The following is a 21,438-nucleotide window of genomic DNA, read 5'->3' on the forward strand; positions in this document are numbered from 1 at the left end:
GACCTAATATAATTGAATGTAACCCATTCCATATAAGCTAATGTACCATTGGATAGAGCAGTATTGGCCATTATGGTCATTTGTGAGGCAGAAGATGAAATTGCTGACATGACAGTTGTTCTGTTACATCAGATAAGCCTGCCCAGCTCTGACATCCAGGCAGGTGAGTGGTCAGTGAGCTCCCTCTTGTGGTTGAACTCTATTGTCTTATTTTTGCCACGTCTGCCTTTTAGTCGATTGATGATGGTAATGATAGCTGCATTATTATCTGCACCAAAATTTAGTACCGATCATTATAATGAAGCAATTACAACTGGTCCCATATGGAGAAGATAAAATTAAGTCCATAACTTGGCAGATGTTTTGAGCTGTGGTTGTTCTGTCAGACAGCGTTCACTGTCCCATATTTTGACCTATATGCATATAGTCTCATTGATTCATTCAGTTTTTTTTACTAATTAAAACAATGTTCATCATTTGTAATGATGATGCATAGAATGTTTATTTGCTCTCCATCACAGCCTGCCTCTGCTCTGCCTAATGTCACAGTGACTGCATTCAAAGACTGAATATAAGCTCCTGCATTTCCCTAAGACCTAGTTTTCACCTTCATCCCTCTGAGGGGTGATGTTTGGAAACCATTAAATGAGGGCAAACAGACAGCCACCTGGTGTCAACATGAAGCATCTGGGGTTGATAACTAAAAGAGACAAAGTTTAATTTACCAGAATATTTATTACAAGAGGCATGCCATAACAACAAACAGCAGCCTAACAACAGAAAACAGGCTGAATATTGTCAGAAAGGACCAATCTTTTGGAATATAAACCTACAGAGACAGAACCTGCTCTATGAATCTGCGTGGTTGCATTAACTGTGTTCATGCCACAGTGCTGTTAGAAACAGTGTCTGTCATACCGTGCTGGGTGTGTTAACACAGAGTGGCACTGTGGTATGAAAAAGGCTGATAAAGTGCTCTGCAACATTCTTTAACCAAAGAGAAAGCCTTATTTAAAAAAAATGGCTTTGATCGATACAAATGTACATTTTAAGCCATCTCGGTAAAAAGTCAGCACACAAAGATCCTGATGTAGCATTCACTGCATCTGCATAGCATCACGGAAGGAAGTCAAAGGAACAGATATAACACAATACACAATCCATGAGAACAGTGATCTGACCAGCGTAACTGACACAATAGTCAGCCACCATTCTGAACAGTTTTGACTTAAAGCGGTCAGTTATCAGAGTGTCTAAATCCTTCTAAAATGTAGAAATAAAAAAGTCTCCATCAGTGTCTTTTATGAAATGTCCAGCTTTTATCCCAAATTTTACACCACATGTTAACGGCTTCTTTCCATTAGGGAAAGGGAAATGATTGCCTTTTTTTGTTCTACAAACCTAAAGTTTAATGAAAAACCTCCCTTTTAATAATAGACATATTTGAGTGAATAAAGAAAATTAAATCAGTATTATTGTATTACTGTTTAAATCAGGCAATGTGAACTAAATTCAGAATTAAATTCATAACTAGGCACCAGTTCGCACATATTCCATTATTAGTAGATACCAAATATATCTCTCATATTATCTCATGTAGACATCGGAGCTAACAACCATGTGCAATACCCAAACTAAAGCAGAAGCGATTTACGAACACCTGCAACTCTTCCATCATTGAGACTTCAGATTGACCACAACACTCTAAACAGAACAATAAAGATGACAAACTGTACCGAGAAAGACTCTTATATCACATTGCTGAAATAAATGGCAAGAGAAACTTTCAAAATAAAAGCTTAAATACCCCTTTCCCATTATGAAAATAAGCTCAACTTAATTATACCCCATGTATCCTTGATTTGCATAGTGTTCTATAATCACAACTTCTTACAATATGTACATCATAAAGCGCCACCAACGTAAGGCAAATTAAATACCGTACTGATAAACCTGGTTACTGTGCTCCGGTGTACCCATACGCGTGAGGAACTAGTGCACTGTAGGAAGGATTGCTTCACCCAAAAGAGAGATTAAGAAGTGACAGAACATGTGATTAAAGAGTCCTGAGGTACCGCCATGAATCAAGAGGAAAATACGACTTAAGAATTTTCTGGAAACACCACTTTAAAGACAAAAGTTAAACATCTGTGTTGCCCCAAAAAAATGATGTTGTGTAACAGTTGCATAGGAGCAAAGGCTGATGATGCCAATGGGCTACATTAGTAGTATTCAATGCAACCCGATGGCATAAAGGCAACACTCCTGAAAGGCCACCTGAGTATTTTACAGAACTATGTCGCTCTGACTGGAGCTGGTTGTAGAAGACATTCAGAATGAGGCTGAGATCAGATAAGGGCTGGCCTTTGCTAAAAAGAGAGAAAAAAGGCAATTTTTTTAACTGTATCCGTCTTTGGTTGGTGGACCTGGAGCTCGCCTTTGTGAAGATGATCGGCTGGTGCAGGCTTCAGCAAACAGGTCAAGATTCTCCAGCTCAAAGTTAGCACCTCCTCCTCAGCTGTCAAACACGTACGCAAAATAGACAGAAGAGATTTCAAAAGAAGAAGAAGATTGTTTTTGTGTGTAAAATAAATATATATTTAAAATAGTTCCAAGAGGTTTCTTCATCAAGTAGTGCCTAAAAAGGACATAAAAATAAAAGTCTTTTCTTGTTTAAGACTGGACTCATTACTGAGGCCTACTGGGACACAATTACTCTTCCATAGGAATGTAAGATAAGATGGAGTGCTCTTGTGCAATTGCAGCCAGTTCTTTGAGGAACTCTGTGAAGACAACGGTAGCAAAGACCTCTGTCCGATCCAGAGAGATGGCTTTAGGTTTGGGAGGCGGCGAGTTCTGCAAGATCTTTCCCCCCTCGCGGTGGCTGGAGCCTCTGCCACTGCTATTGTCTGTGAAGGTACAGATTGAAGGACAGAATAAAACACATGGATACGCTGAATTTAATATGCACATGATACACTTCACAATTTACTTTAACTTTAACTAAGGTCATTTAACCCAAACTATTAAACTGATTGTTTGTCTGTTTGTTGAACATTGTTAAAAACATAAAAGAAATCCAACATTTGAGTGGACAATCAGAGGGTTTTTTTAGGATTGACAGCTCATTTGAGGACAAGCTATATATTTACTACTCTCTCGAGTTCCATTTGAGTGGGAATGTTTTAAACAGCATGACAGATATCTAAAATATGTCCAAATACAGTTCCCATTCATAGCTGGCACTGACAAAGAAGATGGTAGTTTCACCTGTTGCCATGAATGAAGCCTCTCTTGCCAGTAGCCAGTGTTGTGCTGCAGTAATCAACTCTGGAAAGTCCTTTTTGCTGGCAGCCAGCTCTTCAATCTGGTTCTTCACAGTGGCTAGTACCTTAACAACACACACACACACACACAGAACCTGAAGATCTGCAGTATTTACACAGAACCTTGACCAATCAACACCGCCTGGAGGTGCTATCGTAGTTTAAAGGTTTTCTTCCCAGTTTCAACCTGACTTTTGTAGGTAAAGTTGTGATTGTACTTTTTAGCATGACACCTGTTAGTGTTACCTGGTAAAGGGAGCGAACAGTCGGCTGAAAAACCAAGTTGGTGTTGAGGAGAAATGACCGCAGAAGAGGCTGAGGGTAGGCAGCCAATTGGGCCAAGATGCCCGTCAACAGCAGGTTGACATGTAGCGAGTTATTGAGCATATTTTCCAGACGGGACAACAGCACACTGACAAATGGACCTGCACAAAGAGGAATGACATTTTTCATTTGTCCTACACAGGTTAGATTTTTGGTGAGTCTTCATTCACTCACCTGTAAAAGGCACTGACTGGTTCCTACTTCCACTTCGAAACTTATTAATTGTCCCAAATGGTGAATGTAGCTTCTCGGACTCTGGTGTTTCAGGAGAGAAGGAGGTGAAATCCATCTCCTCCTCCTCCTCCTCCTCTTCCTGCACCACTGGTGTGACAGGCATCTTGGTCTCTCCATCAGTTTTGGCCTGTTTCCCCCCTGCTTCAGTGTCCAAAGTACGAATAAGCTCCTCATACTGAGCCAGAAGGTCGCCACCTGACTCAACAGCGGTCGTGTTCGAGAGGTTGGCGTTGCAGTCTGTCTGACCTTTGGCCCTTGTGTCCAAATTATTCTTGCTGTTGTCAACCATCACTGCTGTTGGAAGTGTTAGGCTGAGCCCGTTTCTTAGAGAGGATGAGACTGGTTGAACGTCTTCTGATTGTGAACCCGTGGGTCGGCGCTTTGTGCTGTCAACATCTCTGGTGTCTTTCTTGGCGACAAGATCGTACACCATGACATCATCCTGGAACTCATTTTCCTCGATGTATGAGCCTTTCACCAACATGATGGCTGTTCTCCTCATCTCCTGGATGTGCTTTGGGGGATCAACAGGAAGCGGCTGCGGAGGTGTGCCCTCTAGAGGAACCTCAGCAGTCTGGACAGGGCATGCATCATAACTATCATCCCACTCCAGTTCCAGCTGCTGGACTGAGGGCGGTTCTGAGTTCGGGGGTGGGCACGGTTGCGGATGCGGCACCAGCGGCTGCGGGACTCTTTTGAGAGCCACCTGAGCTTTTCGACTCTTCAGGCCTGGCTCCTCAAGGACGCCCGGCTGGTATTTCTCAGGAGGTGGGTCCTCGCCATCGTATGGTGCTGACCAAACCTGGCAGGCCCTTATGCAGCTGCTGATGCTCAGACGGGCATCATAGAGGTAATGAAGATAGCTGACATCCAGGTAGATTTCTGACCCAATGGTGCAGGAGTTACCCGAGCCATCATCCTCTTCTAAGAAGTTCTTTTTCTCTTCTGGGAAAAAACAGATAATAAATGTTGATAAAATCTGGCGTGCAGCGCCTCGGCACAGCTCTCACACAGAGCACAAATAATGAGTTTGACATGTGACTACAGGAGGTAAAGTGATGTAACACAGGGAAACAGCAGGAGATCTCACTATTTGATAACATCATCCCTCTTATAGGATGGTTTAAATGTCCCAATTAAATGCAAATTAACACCTTACAGTGCGCCATATGTCTCAAGAAATGTAACAATAATAACATACTTTTTTACAATATTTAATTTTTTATTGCTGCCATTTTTACAGTTCGTTTGGGCTGAGCTTGTGAAATTCACTCACTGAAATGAAATATGAATGGTAAAGAAAGACTGAATGGATTTCCCTTCAGCTCATTTAAAAGCACCACAACAGCCATAAAAGCCTATTATGAATGTGGCTGGCATTCATTTTGACTAAACACACAGAGCGTCAACGTAATGCACAAGGACAACCAGAAAGTAAGGATATTTTCTGACAGACTTAAAATGGTTAAAAGGCATTTTTCTGACATCACCATGCTTCTACATGGTTTTCAGCTTGTGGAGTAATTATCTGTTATAATATTGTCTGTGAAAGATAATTCCAGGTTATATTGAATTTTAACATTTGACATTATTTTGTCTTTTACGCTGCCCTAACCTGTGCTGCCAGAGTTGTTGGGGGTGTCTGCGCCCTTGGAAAAGAGGATGGAGTCCAGCTGTCGGAGGGGTGGCGGGCTGTGATCAGGGGAGCAGCAGGACGGCGTCAGCACCAGGATCTTGGCTGCCGACACGGAATAGGAGTCCCTCTCCCTCACCACACGTCTCTGACTCAACATCATGTGATTACAGGGGATCAGGTACCTGGGGAGGCAGATGGGAAGGGATGTTAGAAAAACCAACGGGTGGTCAAAGGAGGAGGAGGAGGAGGAGGATGTGAGAGAGGCGGGGATGAGGAGACAGATGGTAACGGTGGGAGGTAGAGAATAAAACCTCATCATGCCATAAACCAATTAGATGCTCCACACTGCATAAGTGTGACAAGACAGAGTGTGCGGCACTTACCTAAATACGAGCTGCAGCATCACGTCTTCACAGTATAAGCCAATGAGAGTGCGGAAAAGTGCCAGTGACACAGTGCCCAACTGGAGCGTTCAGTGGGAAGACGGAGAGACAGAGACATGTGAACAAATGGACAAAAGTTAAATATGAGAAGAACATTATATTTTTACAGGTTTTACAACCTGACTGGAAAAATCAAGCAGCAGAGTTGTGATAAACCTGTTTATTCATGTTAATGAGTCAGTACTGCTTAATTCATAATTGAATATTTAAACACAATATATCATTAGATATGGCTCTAAAACAATGAGTTTCGTTTGCCAACAGGACGAATGACAGCGGCTGAGCATCACCACAACACAACAGCAGCCATGCTGCATGTGACTATTATGTTTGTGTCTTTTAAGGATGAAAAGCCATGTGCTGGGTTAGTTCAGTACCTGAAAAGGGGTATTGATGCGGCTGACAAGAGTGTCCAGGATGTGGACGCTCTCATGCCGGTGGAGGAGAATGAAGGAGAGGAACGTCTGCAGCAGGGCCGGCTCGGATACACTTCTCAGGAAGAGGTCGAGATACGCTGTGGTGGTCATCACCTCTTCCAGTGTCAGCTTCACAGAAGCAGGAATCAGTCAGCAAACAATGTGGATATTTTACCTCTACATATTAACTACTTTATTCATCCATTGATTCAGTTGTTTACAGAACAAAATCGGCAGTTATGGAGATGAAGAAAAACAAGCAGGAGAGCAGCAAACCTTGTGGAGTGCGGGTGCCAGGACAGGCACGAGGAAACCATTATAGATGTAACTGACAAGCTGGTGTCTGATATCAGGGTGAGCCACCTGGGAACAGTACGATATGGAGGGATATGTCAGTCAAAAGGAAGTTGTGAGTACATTTTTCATGAGGCAGAGCCAGGCACGCTCACCTGAATGACAGCGTTGCAGAATTCCAGAGAGTTGAGGAACTGGACGAGCGAAGGCATCCGGAGCCAGTCCTCTCTGTGGAGGCAGTGCCACTCCTCACTGGGAACCTCCAGCTTGGTGGGCAGAGAGGAGTACAGGCCGCTTAGCCCTGTGGCCAGCACCTGAGGGAAGGAAAGCCAGCATTCAGACAGGTATTAAAGGGGGATCAATTTCACCCCATTAACATTAGTATATTGACTGACTTTTCTTTAAACGCCACACGTTTTACACTTGTAGAAACCTTTAGATGATAAAATTAAAATCAGAATTGTCCTTGTCAGCTTGTTATCACCATCATTTAGCTCACTGTTGTTCCTTAAATACAGAGCTGCTAGAACACTCTTTCATGCTATAAAATTATTTAGTTGTATTAGTTTATTGCCAATTATATGGACTATATTTTATCAAAACAATATAAGACACAGATAAGGGTTTTATTAAAGGTAGGGTAGGAGATTTCATTCTGATGCACTTTTTGTTAAATTAGTGCAACTTCTCTTTACAATCCGATTAAAACGAAGAAAATGAATCATCTGTGGAAGCTATAAAACCCTAAAAACAGAGTATTGGCTGGTTGTCACTCTCTTCCTGCTCTGCGTGCACCAGAGTACGTGCATGATGCCCAAAGTCACAGACCGCAGCTCGTCGAGAGAAAGGGGCGTGTGTTTACTTTCAAAATCTGGCTGAATCTGTGTGTGCATGTGAGAGCAGTAACTGTAAATCAGTTTTTCTTCTGCACTTTTTATTCATGTAATGCAGATAAACACAGCGAAGCAGCAGCCGACATGTAAGCCTGCCTGTCCTCTCACAGATAGACCCTGATGAATAATTGATAAGGAAAGCAATAATGACCATGCTAGGGTGATCCATTAATGTGAACAGCATTGTGATGCGGCTCTCTGTATTTACATGGTAGGGTTCCAACCACAGAGCATATAGAGGCACAATTTAACTGTAAGTCCATCATTAGTGTTGCAGGAATGTATACACCCTCTACAGGATTATCCCACTGTGAACCAATTAAATTCAGCTTCTTCTTGTTCAACTGGCATCACATCAAAACCTGTTTCTCACTGTGCTGTCTGCAGTCATGGGTAATTGGCATTATTAACGTGGGATTAGCTTTCCACCGCACTGTAATCTTTTAAATGCCAGACATTTTTAATATTCAATGCCAGATTTTTCAGCCTTGTTTTGAGTGGGTCCGTGAATTCATCTGCATACTTTAGGCTGATTATTACACTGCAGGTCTCAGAAATGTCAGAGAATACTAATGTAGCTGCTGAGTGAGTAGGATTATGAAGAATGGAACAATTCCTTTGGCAAACAGGACGAACTGAGAATAAATAACCCAAAATCTACCAGGGGAATGAGAGCGAGATAAGAAGTAAAGTCTGACTTGGCACTGACCGGACAGAAGTAGGTGTTCTCTGCTACGTGTTTGGCCACCCGTTCATTCTCAGCAGACAGTGACATGATGAGCAGCAGAGCATCTCTGGCCTGCTGGCCCACTGTGCCCTCCCTGTGAATGAAGGGGATGAGCAGGGAGAAGATGAGGAAGTTGGTGGCTCCCTGATCCTCGCTGGTGTGGAAAAATAGCTCCAGAATTGATGGGTCCTTCGCCAGAACGCAGCACAGCTGATTGAGCAGCAGCACCAGCTCTGCTTCGACCGCAGGTGCCGCCGTGCCCGAGCAGGAGGACAGCAGCATCATGAGCGGCCGCAGGATGGGCTTGTGGTGGAGCAGGGGCTGGTGCGCCTGGCCCACCAGCATCTCGTACATCTTCAGCTGCTCCAGTTTCATGTCGTCCGTAAACTCCCTGCGGAGGCTCCACACAAACAGACGCTCCATCACGTTCTCCATCACAACAAACTCCAGGATGGGGCCCATGGCTCCAGCCTGACCGCTCTCTTCCTCCATCAGCAGGAAGAGCATGTGTTCCACATAGTTCTGCACCGCGCTCGCCTCGTCACCGGGGATGGGGCCGAAACGAGGGCTGCCGCTGGAGCCTGAACTGAGGTTGATGACACCCAGGGAGGGTAGGGTCGAGACGCTGCGAAGGGGATCATGCTTTTCCAGGATCTTCACCACCTACAGAGAGAAACAATAAACAACTTTAGATGAAAGAAACTTTATTTTTTAAGTTTTTAATGCTAAAATGACAAAGAATGGGGTGGAGGGCGACCGACGTATCTCATTTCATAGCAGTTCATTGTATGCACAATAGGAACAGCCACCCCGTTTCCTCCAAACAGGTCAACACAAACGGTGTGTAAATAAACAGCCGCACATCTCAGATAGACTCAGTTTGGCAGCACAGCATGAAACAGTCCTTTGTGTATGCAGTCCCTCCCCTGTGTGTCCACTCTGTAGAAACCAGTGTCACAATAATGGAGCCAGTGTCCCCAGCCTGACGTTGCTGCCATGACAATAACTGGCTGTGTATGGGAGAACTGGGCATGGCTAATGGAAACAAGAGAGTGGAGTTTGTAATCACAGCCTCTGCCTGATGGAGGGAGGTTTGGCCTAGTGGTGCAGGCCTCAGGGGTCAGTCCAGGAAAAGCAGGCTGGACAACTGTGTGTGGATTTTTATGAAATTCTGTGATTAGTAACTGTGTTTTTCATTTTTCCAGAATAGGTCTAGAGCTTTGATTTGTATCTCGGACATCATTAAAACAACATAACATGAATTATGTTATTCATTCATACAAATGCTCATAAACAAAATGTTCCTATAGCCAGCTGAACACTTGTTTACGGCTGTTTTCAGTTTGTTTTCATGTTGTAACTGAAGCAGTTTTACATAAATAGGTAGATTGATAAAACTGAAGGATTTATTAGAGGCCTCGTGATAATAACCAGCAACAACCTGCCCACACTGCACAGTGAAAGACTGTTGACAGTAGCTGACAGATCACTTGGTCTGTCACATCAAACACAATGAGCTCTGTGAGGCCTGTGGGGCAGCAGATAAGAACCAACAAATGAACACAAGCCTATCTTCCAACTCTGCACACAGGCAGAGCTTCTAACACAAGGACCAGGCCAAATTACTTACAACGTGCTACTCTGATTTCAAGGTTTTCCGAACTGAAAGTCAAGAGCACTCTTATCGGGCTACAGATTAGCTAAGCATGGAAATAAGACTCTGTAGGGGTGGAATTGTGCTGCCAGTTTGCCCTGAAGCAAAACAAGCCTTAATCTGGAACAAGTCGTTCCCATTTTTTCTGGGACTAGTCAGAGCCTTGTATTTTTGATTACAACAACTTCTGTGCCAGTTTGAAGGGGGGAAAAGGGACTGTTCATCAAACTTTTCTTTTTGTAAACCTACCAAAGCTTTTTGTGAATATTTAAGTTTATATAAAAGGACTTGGTCTTGCAGACAGAACGACAACGCTGCCTAATATTTAATCTTACTATTTTCACCAGCGAGTTGCTAACTATGTCTGTCAGGCAATTTAGCACTGAGCAAGTAGTGTACAGGGACTACAATAAAAATAGCATCCTGCTGAGGCTTAAAAAAAAACTCAGATCGCAGTGGTCAGTGGTGGTTTATGTGTGGGTTTTCTACTAAAATGATGTTTTATTTAATTAAAAAGTTCTTAAACTACACCTAGCTCTTGTGCCTTATTAAAAAAATATCCACACTTGTGCTGACGTGAGCTGTCTCCTCGTTCATTAAAAAGCAGACTGAAGTTTACATGTCTAAGTAAAGCACACTTTAGTGGAGCAGAGACTGTAAAAGCCTCAGAGTAAAGCACACACTTGCACATTAAACTGCACCACTTTCCATCCAAATCATACACGTGAACCCTGCAAGCCAGATTTACACCGACGAAGGGTCAGGCCCCACACTGACGGTCACTAACGTGGATGTAAACGCAGACGACACACATCTCTATCCTCTCCTCCATGTCTGCCCAGTGTCACACTCATGTCAGTGTGTGCAGATTCTGAGTGGGAGAAGTAGGATTAGCAGGCTGCCTGGTCCCACAGGGGTGAACAGGGACACATGCTGCTGCAAAGAGCCAAGAGTCTGAGACAGTCAGCGTCAAGCTGCCAAGATTCCACTGGCCCTGACCACACTGCAGTTTACTGTTGTTAGGACAGCGTTGGAATCGCTCTCTACTGTCAGTCTCTGAGACAGGAGTTGTGTGTCTTTATGAACAAGTTTGTTTTAGTTGATGCAGGTTTATACAACTATAAAAGTTCATTCTGTTCCCGAACTTTGGGAGTGGTTGATGGAAATTGTTAGACAAAAAAGCACATAGTTTTAGTTTGTAGGCATAGTTGAGTCATAAAAATATCACATGATTTTTATGGACACACCTTTTAAGTCACTAAAATGACCAATTTAATGAACATGTTGCAGAGGATTATGTGGGATTACATGTTAAGACTACAAGGCTACCCTGTAATCTGTGTATCAACTGTTATCAAACTGTCACAGTACATTTTCCTTTGTGTACAGATTAAACAAACTTGTTAATTAGTTACAATTACAGGCAATTATAGGCATACTGTTGAAACAGAGAGAACAGAGAAAGCTGGTTCTCTTTCTGATCTTTATGCTAAATTAAGCTAAAATACTGCAGCATCAATATTTTAATGTATTTTATTCTTTATTTCTTTAAAATGTATAACTGTTGGAGTGATGCTGTTGTTTACCTGAGCCCAGTGGTTCTTAAACACAATCATGCAGGTCTCTGGATCCACCCCTTTCAGGACCAGAGACTGCCCATCTCGGTTTCCATTGGCAACCATAGAGGCCATCATGGTGACCAGATCATACGTGGGTTAAACCATGTCATAGGCTGGAGGAAGAGGAGGAGGATGAGGACATTCCTGACCGCTGACTGGGTGCAACCATAACCACAGAAAGAGGAATAATCACAGAGGACCTGAGGAGACAGAAAAAGAAAACACATCATCATCTCACACACACACAAAGCCATAAAATAGCTGCACAGATGCAAGGATATGACGGGTGATTGCTGCAAACTGCTCTCCCTCTCTCTGCATCTGCATGGCTAGACAGCAGCTATGACAGGCATGCAGGAAAGAGAACAATAACAAGCAAAGTCAGATGACTCAGTAGAGGAGAGAAAGACACATCACGCTCGGCTGTAGATTTTCCTGCCGCGCTCTGGACTTTGGACTCAGCTGTCAAATTGCTTTTGGAATACCTCAGACACCCCCTCACCCCCCACTCTCATTACAAAAACATTTTCTGACATCAGAAAGAGAACAGCAGGTGCGTGTGAATTATTCCGGATGAGAGTGTGAAGGGTAAACAGAAGGAAGACTGCTAGGTTTGTACATCAGTCATGATTCTGATAAGTGCTGTTTTCACCTCTGAATTAGACGCTAACATCGACAGTAGACAAGTCTGCACTGCTCACATAACTTTTAAAAAATGTTATTTTAGCTGAAAATAGCCTGAGGGTAGCTTTGTAGAGGAGTTCCAACACTCACACTGGCACCATGGAAATTTGGAAGATGCCTTGTTTTTTTCCCTCCAAGAAAGGAACTAATTTGTTGTTTCCCTTAGAGAAAGGACCTTACTGGAAAGATTGAATCTGCCACAATGAAATGGGAGTTTTCTTTATCAACACAAAGAAAAGGACAGAGCAGCAGGAACATGTGAACTGCTTTGGGATTAAAACAATATAGTGAGGATCAGTTCTGTTCTCTGCTAGACTCTTTCCAGGGTACAGGCCTCACTGCCAGAAAAAAAGATGTAAGGATGTGACTATCTCCTGATAGTCCTAACCCTAAAAATAATGACTCGTTAAGATATTTTTTCTTATGTTCAAGAAGTGAGTTGACAACAAAACTGTGCTGTATTGCAGCGAACACAATAATAAAAGCAAGAGCAGCATTTCTGTGCATTAAAATTGGATTGAAAAAAAAAAAAGATTTGGTGTCCAAAAGACAAAATTAATTATTCTGGAGACATTAACTTGTTAAACTCACAGCCATTTGTGCAATAACTGTTGAACTGTTTCACAGTTGTTGACCTCATGGTGGTGGTAGATCTTTAGGATCCATCATTTGCGAGCCACAGGCCACATGTTACACACTGGATCAACTGACTGACAGAGCCACAACACTACTGTAGCATGCAAACATCGACCACACAGGGTGATGAACTCCGGGGGGGGTCAACTGTAAAACAGGCAGCAGCTGCACGCCATGATGCCGAATTACAGCTTCTAGCTCCTGCCCCTTGAATGTGTCTGTTAGCCAATCACAGCTGACGCCTTTATTTTGAATTCACTTTTACCACAGCACCACAGAAACATCCCAACCATCCAGGCACACAGTCAAACTTTCACCATCTGCTTTTAGTTAGAGGAGCGTGCTGGCTGCTTGGATTCTTTAGAAGGAATGTGGAAGCTGTGTGTGTGTGTGTGTGTGTGTTGGTGGGATTTCTTACCTTCTTTCAATCATCTTTAGCAGGGACGGGTCATCTGAGTGGACAAGCACCTCATTCTTGTCCTGTTGTCACAAAGAGAGAGAGAGAGATATGAGAAGAGAGGAGCAGGATGTGAGTGTCCGAGCGAGAGGCAGGCGAGGCATGGTGGGAAGTGACTGGACATGAGTAAGCTGCTCCGAGCGCCACTTGGATGGAGATGGAGAGGAGGCGGTTACGGGGAAGGAGGGAGGAAGGGAGGAAGGGAGGGAGGGTAAGGGAGTAGGAGTAAAAAATAAAAACAGGCTGAGAACAAGGCTGCAGAAATGAGGAGGCAGCCACAAACAAGTGTTTATAGATATAAAAAAAAACATGTCGACACTTTATAATTTTGCTGGAACTGATCACATCCTCGTGACTCGTTTCTCATAGAACAACACCATTGTCCTTTCCAATTAGTCCCTTCTGCACTACGAGAGGCCCATCCTGACCGACTGCCCTCACTAGCTCCATACATCGTGGGAATCATGCCATATAACGCAGGAGCCTCAATGTTGGTCTGATGTACAAAATTACACTTATACAACAAAGTTCTGTTTTGTTTAATGTTTCAAGCAGTAACACAAATAAGGGTATACACCTCTACAAAAAGTGTGATGTAGTGTAAACAGAGGGAATGAGAAGAGGGAGACAGATGGAAAGAGATGATATGTGTGTGTGTGTGGGTGTGTGCTAAAGATGAGCCATCCGACACCCAGGTTGGTTTTTGGACTAAGCAGCACATTATAGAAATCATCCATAACAGATGCCTTTGTCAAAAGTCAGTTATTTAGTATTTGGGTAAAATTTCAAAAATCTCAGACAAACGTGAACTTTGGGAATTAAAGCAGCAAACTTGGTTATTAAATTACCAATCTATTCACAGCTCTCAGCCGCTCCAAACTCTGTTTGATTTTCCTATTTGCGGCTTGAGGGCAGATTTGAGCATGTAGCTGACAAACAGGCCTCAGATGTGGACTGGATGTGTGGACAGAAATATCAATAATAACAGTGTTAATGGTGCTGTTCAATCAATCACCCTCTGACTGCAGATTATAACACACATCTTACATGTGGTTCTGTTTCAGATGTACCAGATGGTTTGTTACACAAAACCATCTGGGAAGTAGTTTTTTTGGAAAGTGTTTGGAAAAGGGCGGTCACTTTAAAAAACAAAACAAAACAAAAAACATATTTGGCAGGTGAATTGATGAACCATCTGTCTATCATCATGTAACACACACAACAGAGGGGGGAACCATCTATCACAGAGGGGACAGCAGTGAAAATGTGTTGTTAGTGTCATTTGATGCACTGATGATGAAGTTATAATGTGTCATCAGGAACAGAGGAGAACCAGGAAATGATTGTTTTTGTACACAATCATACAAACGACAGCATCATAATTTGGCAGGTTTGTTTACATTCTGAAGCAGTGAACCCACCGTCCTGACATTGCCTCTCTTTGCCTCTCTATTTCATTTGCTGCTGTATTAGAGTTGTCTCAGCTATCTGGGTCATTCATTTAGAATCTAAAACTTTCCCCAGTTCGTGTCATGGTTTGTTGTTCTGTTTTTGTCAGTGACAAAACAAACTGCTTAAGCTTAAGCTCTTCTCAGACAACAATGCACTGGCAATAGCTCCATTCAAACATGCTCCATTTGGTACAATATAATTCTGTCTTCATCTCTCAGCCAAACAGGCCACGCTGAATAAAGCTCAGGTGAGACTAAGCAGTCGCACTTTATGATACTTCAAACAATCCGGTGAGAGTCTAAAATATGCGCACATATTAAATGTACTTTTGCAGCTGATCCTGCAGAGCCGTGTTATTTATTGTCCTTCCTGTTGTCATTCTGTGGCACAGTTACCCAGACATCACTGATCTTTTTTGCTCAAAATAACTTTCAGTACAGTAGAGTCAGAAATGGGACGGTCAAGGACATGCCAAAGTATAAGCTGTGTAAAATACATCTTTTGTGTATGTGAGTGTGTCACTGTGTAGCTTTAGTCCTAGTCCAGGACTCTCTGGGTCCTCCTGATTCAGTAATGTCCAATTTCCCAATTATGGTAATTTGATGATTACACATGTTGCTTCCACAGTCAGACACACGATAAGAAGGACATGAGGAGTAAACACCCACAGACAGGAATGTAGACATTTTTGAAACACTGCCAAAACATCTTACAGTAGTTCTGTCCTTACAGTAAACTGTTAGTGAGGATTATTAAGTGAAATCAGTTTTCACTTCCCTCCGCATTCAAGTGGTGCATCTTTCTGCTACATAAAAGACCACAAGTAAAGGACGACTTCATTTCCAACACAACTTTTTTGTTTTCTTTTCATTTTGTAGGAACAAATTAAGAAAATGCAGCTTGTGTGCACCAGATCTGAGCGAGTGGGTGATCTGATGTAAAAAACATAAGACACTATTTTAAAAGATTTAAATAAAAGGTAAACGTGACAAAGCTAGGTAACATGTTTATGAGGAGGCATACAATTCTTCTTCAGGTGAGCGACACAGTAAAGAGTGATATTCACACTATTCACATAAATGCTTAATGTAATGCTTTTTTAATAAGTCACAAGTCTAACTGAGAGCTCTGCCTATTTTCTTTACACAATCCTCTACATTAGCATCAAATAAGTGACTCAACATTATGATGAGCCAGAAGTCAGACCGCAGCCGGTTGTTACAATAAACCCACTTTTTGGTAAACATGCTACATCCCTTCTGTTCTGCTGCACAGACACAGCTGGAAACTACCCCTCTATTCTTCAACAGCACAAAGTAGTGGTGTGTTGTGTAAAAACCAACCTTCCCAAGGTAAACACGAAAGACGAGATCAGTCCCAGGAGTCAATAAGAAGATATAAAGCCCCAGGCTGATGTGAGCAAATGCTGTGAAGTGAAAGGGAAATGCTGGCCTCTGGGGTTTTTGTCATCTTTTTTTTCTGATCTGGTTTCTGGCATTGTCAGCTATCTGCCATCCCAGAGGGTTTTATACACAAAGGTGTGGTCTGGACAAATAGCTGAGAGGCAGGACACACCCTTCAACCTGAATGAAGATCAACTTTCTGGTAGAACAGGAGAGCTTAAAGCAGATTTCAGAAAACATTCTTGCACATTTTGCAACAGGTGTTTAACTAAACTTCCTTCAGTGATAGAAACTATTCGTATAGTTTCATTTCTCCTGATCCTGAAACTCCCCTCGCCTGAAGGTGGTGCTCACAGGAGAGAGATTAACGGCAGCCATGGCAACCTGGTGACAGACAGGCCCATTAAAGTGATAGCAGCTGCTGAAATATTTAGAGCTATAGGTGAAGTCACTGAAGGGCCAGATAGTGGCGTATTTATAGCCCTCATCATCCTCGTCCAGTCAACAACACAGCAGGAAGGAGAAGGCCGATGATTTCCTCATCTATGTCTTTATAATATCCACTAATCACTGTGTCTGTCCATTCATAGTTGACTGAGTCAGAATGAAAATAAAGTCTACAGGTAATCTCATATTGTAATTATTTTTGTCTTGGATAGCAGATAAGATAATGGCACAAATAACATCATATGTAATACAGATCAAGGACCTGTTACACTACAGAAACAACACTGTTGGTTACTTTAGCATTAATTTAAATGCGGCTACAGTTTTCTCAAATTAGTATTTTGAAATATCACTCTGTTGTGTCACACTTAGTTCCAATACATAAAGTATCCCTCACTGTCAGATGTCCTGAACAATGGGTCTAACTAGCTTATGAGATAAGACTGTTATGTAAGCAGACAGTGTTGCTCCATGCTGCATGTCTGTGGATTTTCACATGCACGCGAAGGCTAACAGGGCGTAGGCTGTCGTATTCATCTAGGAACTGGTTAAAGAAACAGGCTCTTCCTAACATATTGCTGAGTGATCACGAGACGAGGCTCATCAACATGTCCTAACACAGACGCAGGTGCTTTATTTAACTCAGAGGGAAGAAAAAGCTTGAAGGGGATTATACTTAACTTGGCTCTGAATGTGGAGTAAATAAAGACCAACATGAGAAGACACAAAAAACAAATGTTTAGATCAAACCTTGCCTCAGAGGAAAGGTGAGGCATGGAGAGACAATGTCCTGCCACCAGTATTGATCTGATGAGTCCTTCAAGTCAATGCATGCACTGTATGTACTGTGTGTGCTGAAGGGTGTGTTAGGTGTCGTCTCACCACACCAACTACAGGTGATGCTTTTCATATTCTGAAAAGCCACCAAACAGTAAAGTTTTGTGCTCTGTGATCCCTTCAGCAAGTCCCATACGGACCCTGAGGCATTCTCCAGCTGATGCATTTAAAGACCTTTAAAGAGAAACATCCAGGAAGCATCCTATCAAGTAGTCCAGCTGAATGCAAATCCTCTCCAGGACTTCTAAACTTCTCACCTGATCAGCTGGTCAGCCCAGTTTCTAAAACAACACTCATTTCAGCTGCCTTTATGTGCTCTCAACTTGGCTATATTTACCCATCTCTATGTCGAACCCCTCCAGCCAGTCAACTGACACAGCTAAGGCGTATGAGCATATCCTTGATTTGATGATGAAAACTAGCACAGTGTAACATGAACTTCTCTTTGTGTCATCCAACCTGTCCCACATTCTCCAGAAATGTCACTGAACACATGCCCTCCTCCAGGTCTGTGTTTTTTCTCTGACTCTCACAGGTTAAATTACCTCATTGTATGCATTCAATGTGGGCCGGTGACATCACTCCTACCTTCATGTTGCCAGTCTCCACACCACAATAGGCCTCTGTCAGTGATAAGACTGTGTTTGGTGTGGTATCCTATCTCTGCTCCTACCGCTTCCTCTGCGGCTCGTTTGCATTACGTCTCACTCGCAGATACAGAAACAGCCATGTTTGCATGAGCACGAACAGAAGAGAAGTCTGTGAAGTTCACAGATGTTTATCGCAGACGGGAGAACAAGCCGCAGCAGCACATTCGTGGCTGTGCTTCTTTCATTAAAGAAAAGGATAAAAAGAGGATTACTAACATGAAATTGAGCTTCCATAAAAACCTATGATCTACATCAGACTCATTAACAGGGCTTTTGTTTTGAAAGAGAAGTCCTACACTCATCTGTGTCAAATATTTGTTTAGGTGTGGATAACTCTAAACAAGTACACTTGAGGCAAGAAGAATGTTTGTGTTAGCCCCGAAGTAGCTGCACACTCTGTCCTACACGGTAATGTTTGCAGGAATTTCAAAGCAAAAGAGATGCAAAGCAGGTCGATGAGTTCTGTGCTGACTTGTTGTCATGGGATAGGAAACACAAGCCTCTGCACCTGCATTGTAATTTCCACACTCCACGGCAGCGAACACCATAAACACAGCCGGTGTCTTCACTTCCGTTCATTCCTTGACAACAAATGTGGTTCAACCAGATTTAGCAGCAAGCTAATGGTTTCACAGAGAGGATGCGAGGTGGGCAGGAGCCAGGGACGTGCAGTCAGGAGAGACAGGACATCATGGAAAGTAAAAAATAAAATATATAGTAAACAAATAATTTAAATGGTTATATTTATTCAATGAATTCACAAACATGTTAAAGCTTCTCACAGTTTTTTTCCAAGCTTGTGCTAAGCTAACTGCTCTCTGACATGCTGTCTTGTGGAGCATGCTTGTCTGTCAGTTTTCAGGGTCAGCGTCAGGGCACGAGCTAGGAGGGTGGGGATAATCCCGACCACGAGACAAAGCTGAGCCGGATCGTTCAAGGTGGGCGAGGACGAAACGCACGCAAACACCTGCGGAGACTGCGACAACAGCACCTGTTCTGTTAACATGTCTCACAAGTTCACACTGATTCTGAGAAGCTGCTGATTGTGTTTACAATAAAGCCAAATACACTAATTTAAGAACATCTTATGTTAAATGTTTTCTCCTTAGCAAAGCACATCTGATCCCAATCACAACCTTGTGACCCGAAGCTATACATCTAATCACATTAGTATGACCATTATTCACAGAGCAGCACACTCATAGACATCCTGTGTGTGAATGTCTCGGGTGCAGGCCTGAGCACTGACGGTACCTAAACATGCTGTGGTGGTCTGTGTGAGGTTCAAACATCACCGCTAATCACACAGATGACCGATTAGCCACACATTCCTCCCATTCCTCAGAAAGCGATTAGAACACTTCATGAAGTTGGAACTTCACTGCTATTCAAATCAGCATATGTTAAAGAAAGTGGAGATGTGCATCTGTAATGTCAGGGCCTGGAACAGAATAGGAGGCAGAACCCCTGCAGCATGTAACTCTTTTATCAGGCTGAGCACCTTTGGACAGCATCAGAGGGGTTCTCTATAAATGAGACAACTGATACTTTAGAACAGACTGACCTGCAGTTTTACTAAGAGACTTCCTTACTACCTCAAAAGCTCAGTTTACATCAGGTGATTGTGCCGAGCATTGATTCAGCAACACCTGCACAGGAATGACACACTTACACTCACACACACACGCCATGAAAGATTGATGATGTTTGCGGGCAACTCGACACCTGTCTCTCTCCCTCACTGTGGACACTTGAGTCTTTCAAGACAGGAGGTGAATCTGGACGGATGGCTGCTCTTCGTGGTTCACCTGTGTGCCTGTAAAATCCACGAAAACATCCACAGTGCGTGGATTTAATGTGGCTGTGGGCTATTGCCACACATGAAACCAGATCCACTTGAAAACATGGCTGAGGTTTGCCAAACTATGGACTTAGAGACGCACTATAAGCTGGGTGGGTCTATTTTGTTAGTCTGACAGAACACACAACATGGTGTAGCTTAGTTTTTAACTTTTTTAAACTCTGAGGATGTAAACGTGTCATTTTACTGCGTAACTTCCATTAAAAACAACACAGAGCCCAGCTGGGTTTTCCCGAGAAGCACTCTGGAGATACCCAACACTCCCGTCCACCCGCACATGTCAATCACAGAGCCAAACAAACAACCACCAAGTGTTGCTGTCACGATATAAATTAACATACACGTAAAATAACATGATAAAAACTACATTTCAGCGCAGTTTCCAGGCGTTTCCTTCTCTCTGTCTTACCGTCAAACTGGATCCTCCGTTCAGCCAGGAGCGCACAGCTCAGCAGTGTGCGCGGCGCCGATCCGCAGCAGGTTTCTAACCACAAACACACAAACACACACACACCCGCGGCGCCCTCTCACTGATGAACAGCAGTGTCTTCCTTTCTGCTCCACACGGATCCACGGAGGTAAACTATCTGTAACCCCGCTGCTTAACCTGGCTGGCTGCTGCTCCGTGGCGCACACATAGGTGAAACTGCTCTGATCCTCAATTCTACGCTCCTCCCACTGAGACAGAACAAACCCACGTCCACGGCGGAGGAGTGTTTCTTGTGTTTTTTATGCTTCAGTTCCCCGCAGGAGACACGCGACGAGTGATTAATCAAGTCTGTGCGCGAGAAATTGGCAAGTTTTAAACTTGCTGTTTCCAACTACAATGTAGTGAACACGGGGAGATGTCCGTGAGGTTAACAAGTTTGACTGAAACACATTTTGAGTAAACTAAATCTCAACTGGCGCCACCTGTGGGCCGAAAAGTGTCAATATATCTGTTTCTATCGAGTTGTTTTCAAAATGTTTTTCTCTCAATAAAAAACTGATGCCCCAAATAATAATAATAATAATAATAATAATACAAGCTTACTTTTATAATGTATGTTTTTCTGTTTTCAGTGTGTGTGTGTGTGCAGATGTCATGCCACACAACTCTTTGCTTAACAAACTCAAACGTCTGATATAGGGACAACCCAGACATTTATTTGTGACCAGGTCTGTACTGACACCAAGTGGCTAAGCGGATACATTACACGTCCCCACAGTTAAAGCTACATTTTTAAAGGAAGCTTGTAAACACACACAGACCGAGCTCACACGTGTTTAACTTCATAAGTATTAGTGCAGAAACATGTTTATGAGTAAAGTATTACAGGGCTAGTAATGAATAAGGGAAGGTCTACATTTTTTCTTTTTACTTAAGAGCTTAATAAATGTGACTCCTTGCCAAAGTGTTTGTGTGTGTGTCCAGTCCTGCTTTCCCCCCGTGCAGCCTCTGTGCG

At 43.0% G+C, this 21,438-nt stretch overlaps 1 protein-coding gene across 1 annotated transcript; it reads right to left on the minus strand.

Annotated features, from left to right (window-relative positions):
- Positions 1-715: 715 nt before the first annotated feature.
- fhip1aa (FHF complex subunit HOOK interacting protein 1Aa) lies at positions 716-20,840 on the minus strand. Its single transcript, XM_028406645.1, has 13 exons — positions 20,403-20,840; positions 13,305-13,366; positions 11,534-11,766; positions 8,276-8,956; positions 6,829-6,987; positions 6,656-6,742; positions 6,341-6,508; positions 5,904-5,983; positions 5,500-5,702; positions 3,825-4,829; positions 3,573-3,751; positions 3,271-3,391; positions 716-2,909 (listed from the first exon to the last, which is right to left on the minus strand). The coding sequence occupies exons 3-13, from the start codon at positions 11,639-11,641 to the stop codon at positions 2,713-2,715; spliced, it is 2,988 nt and encodes a 995-aa protein (XP_028262446.1). The 5' UTR covers positions 11,642-11,766; positions 13,305-13,366; positions 20,403-20,840; the 3' UTR covers positions 716-2,712.
- Positions 20,841-21,438: the final 598 nt, after the last annotated feature.

This window comes from Parambassis ranga, chromosome 1 (assembly GCF_900634625.1).
Source record: "Parambassis ranga chromosome 1, fParRan2.1, whole genome shotgun sequence".
In the NCBI taxonomy this organism is placed as follows: Eukaryota; Metazoa; Chordata; class Actinopteri; family Ambassidae; genus Parambassis; species Parambassis ranga.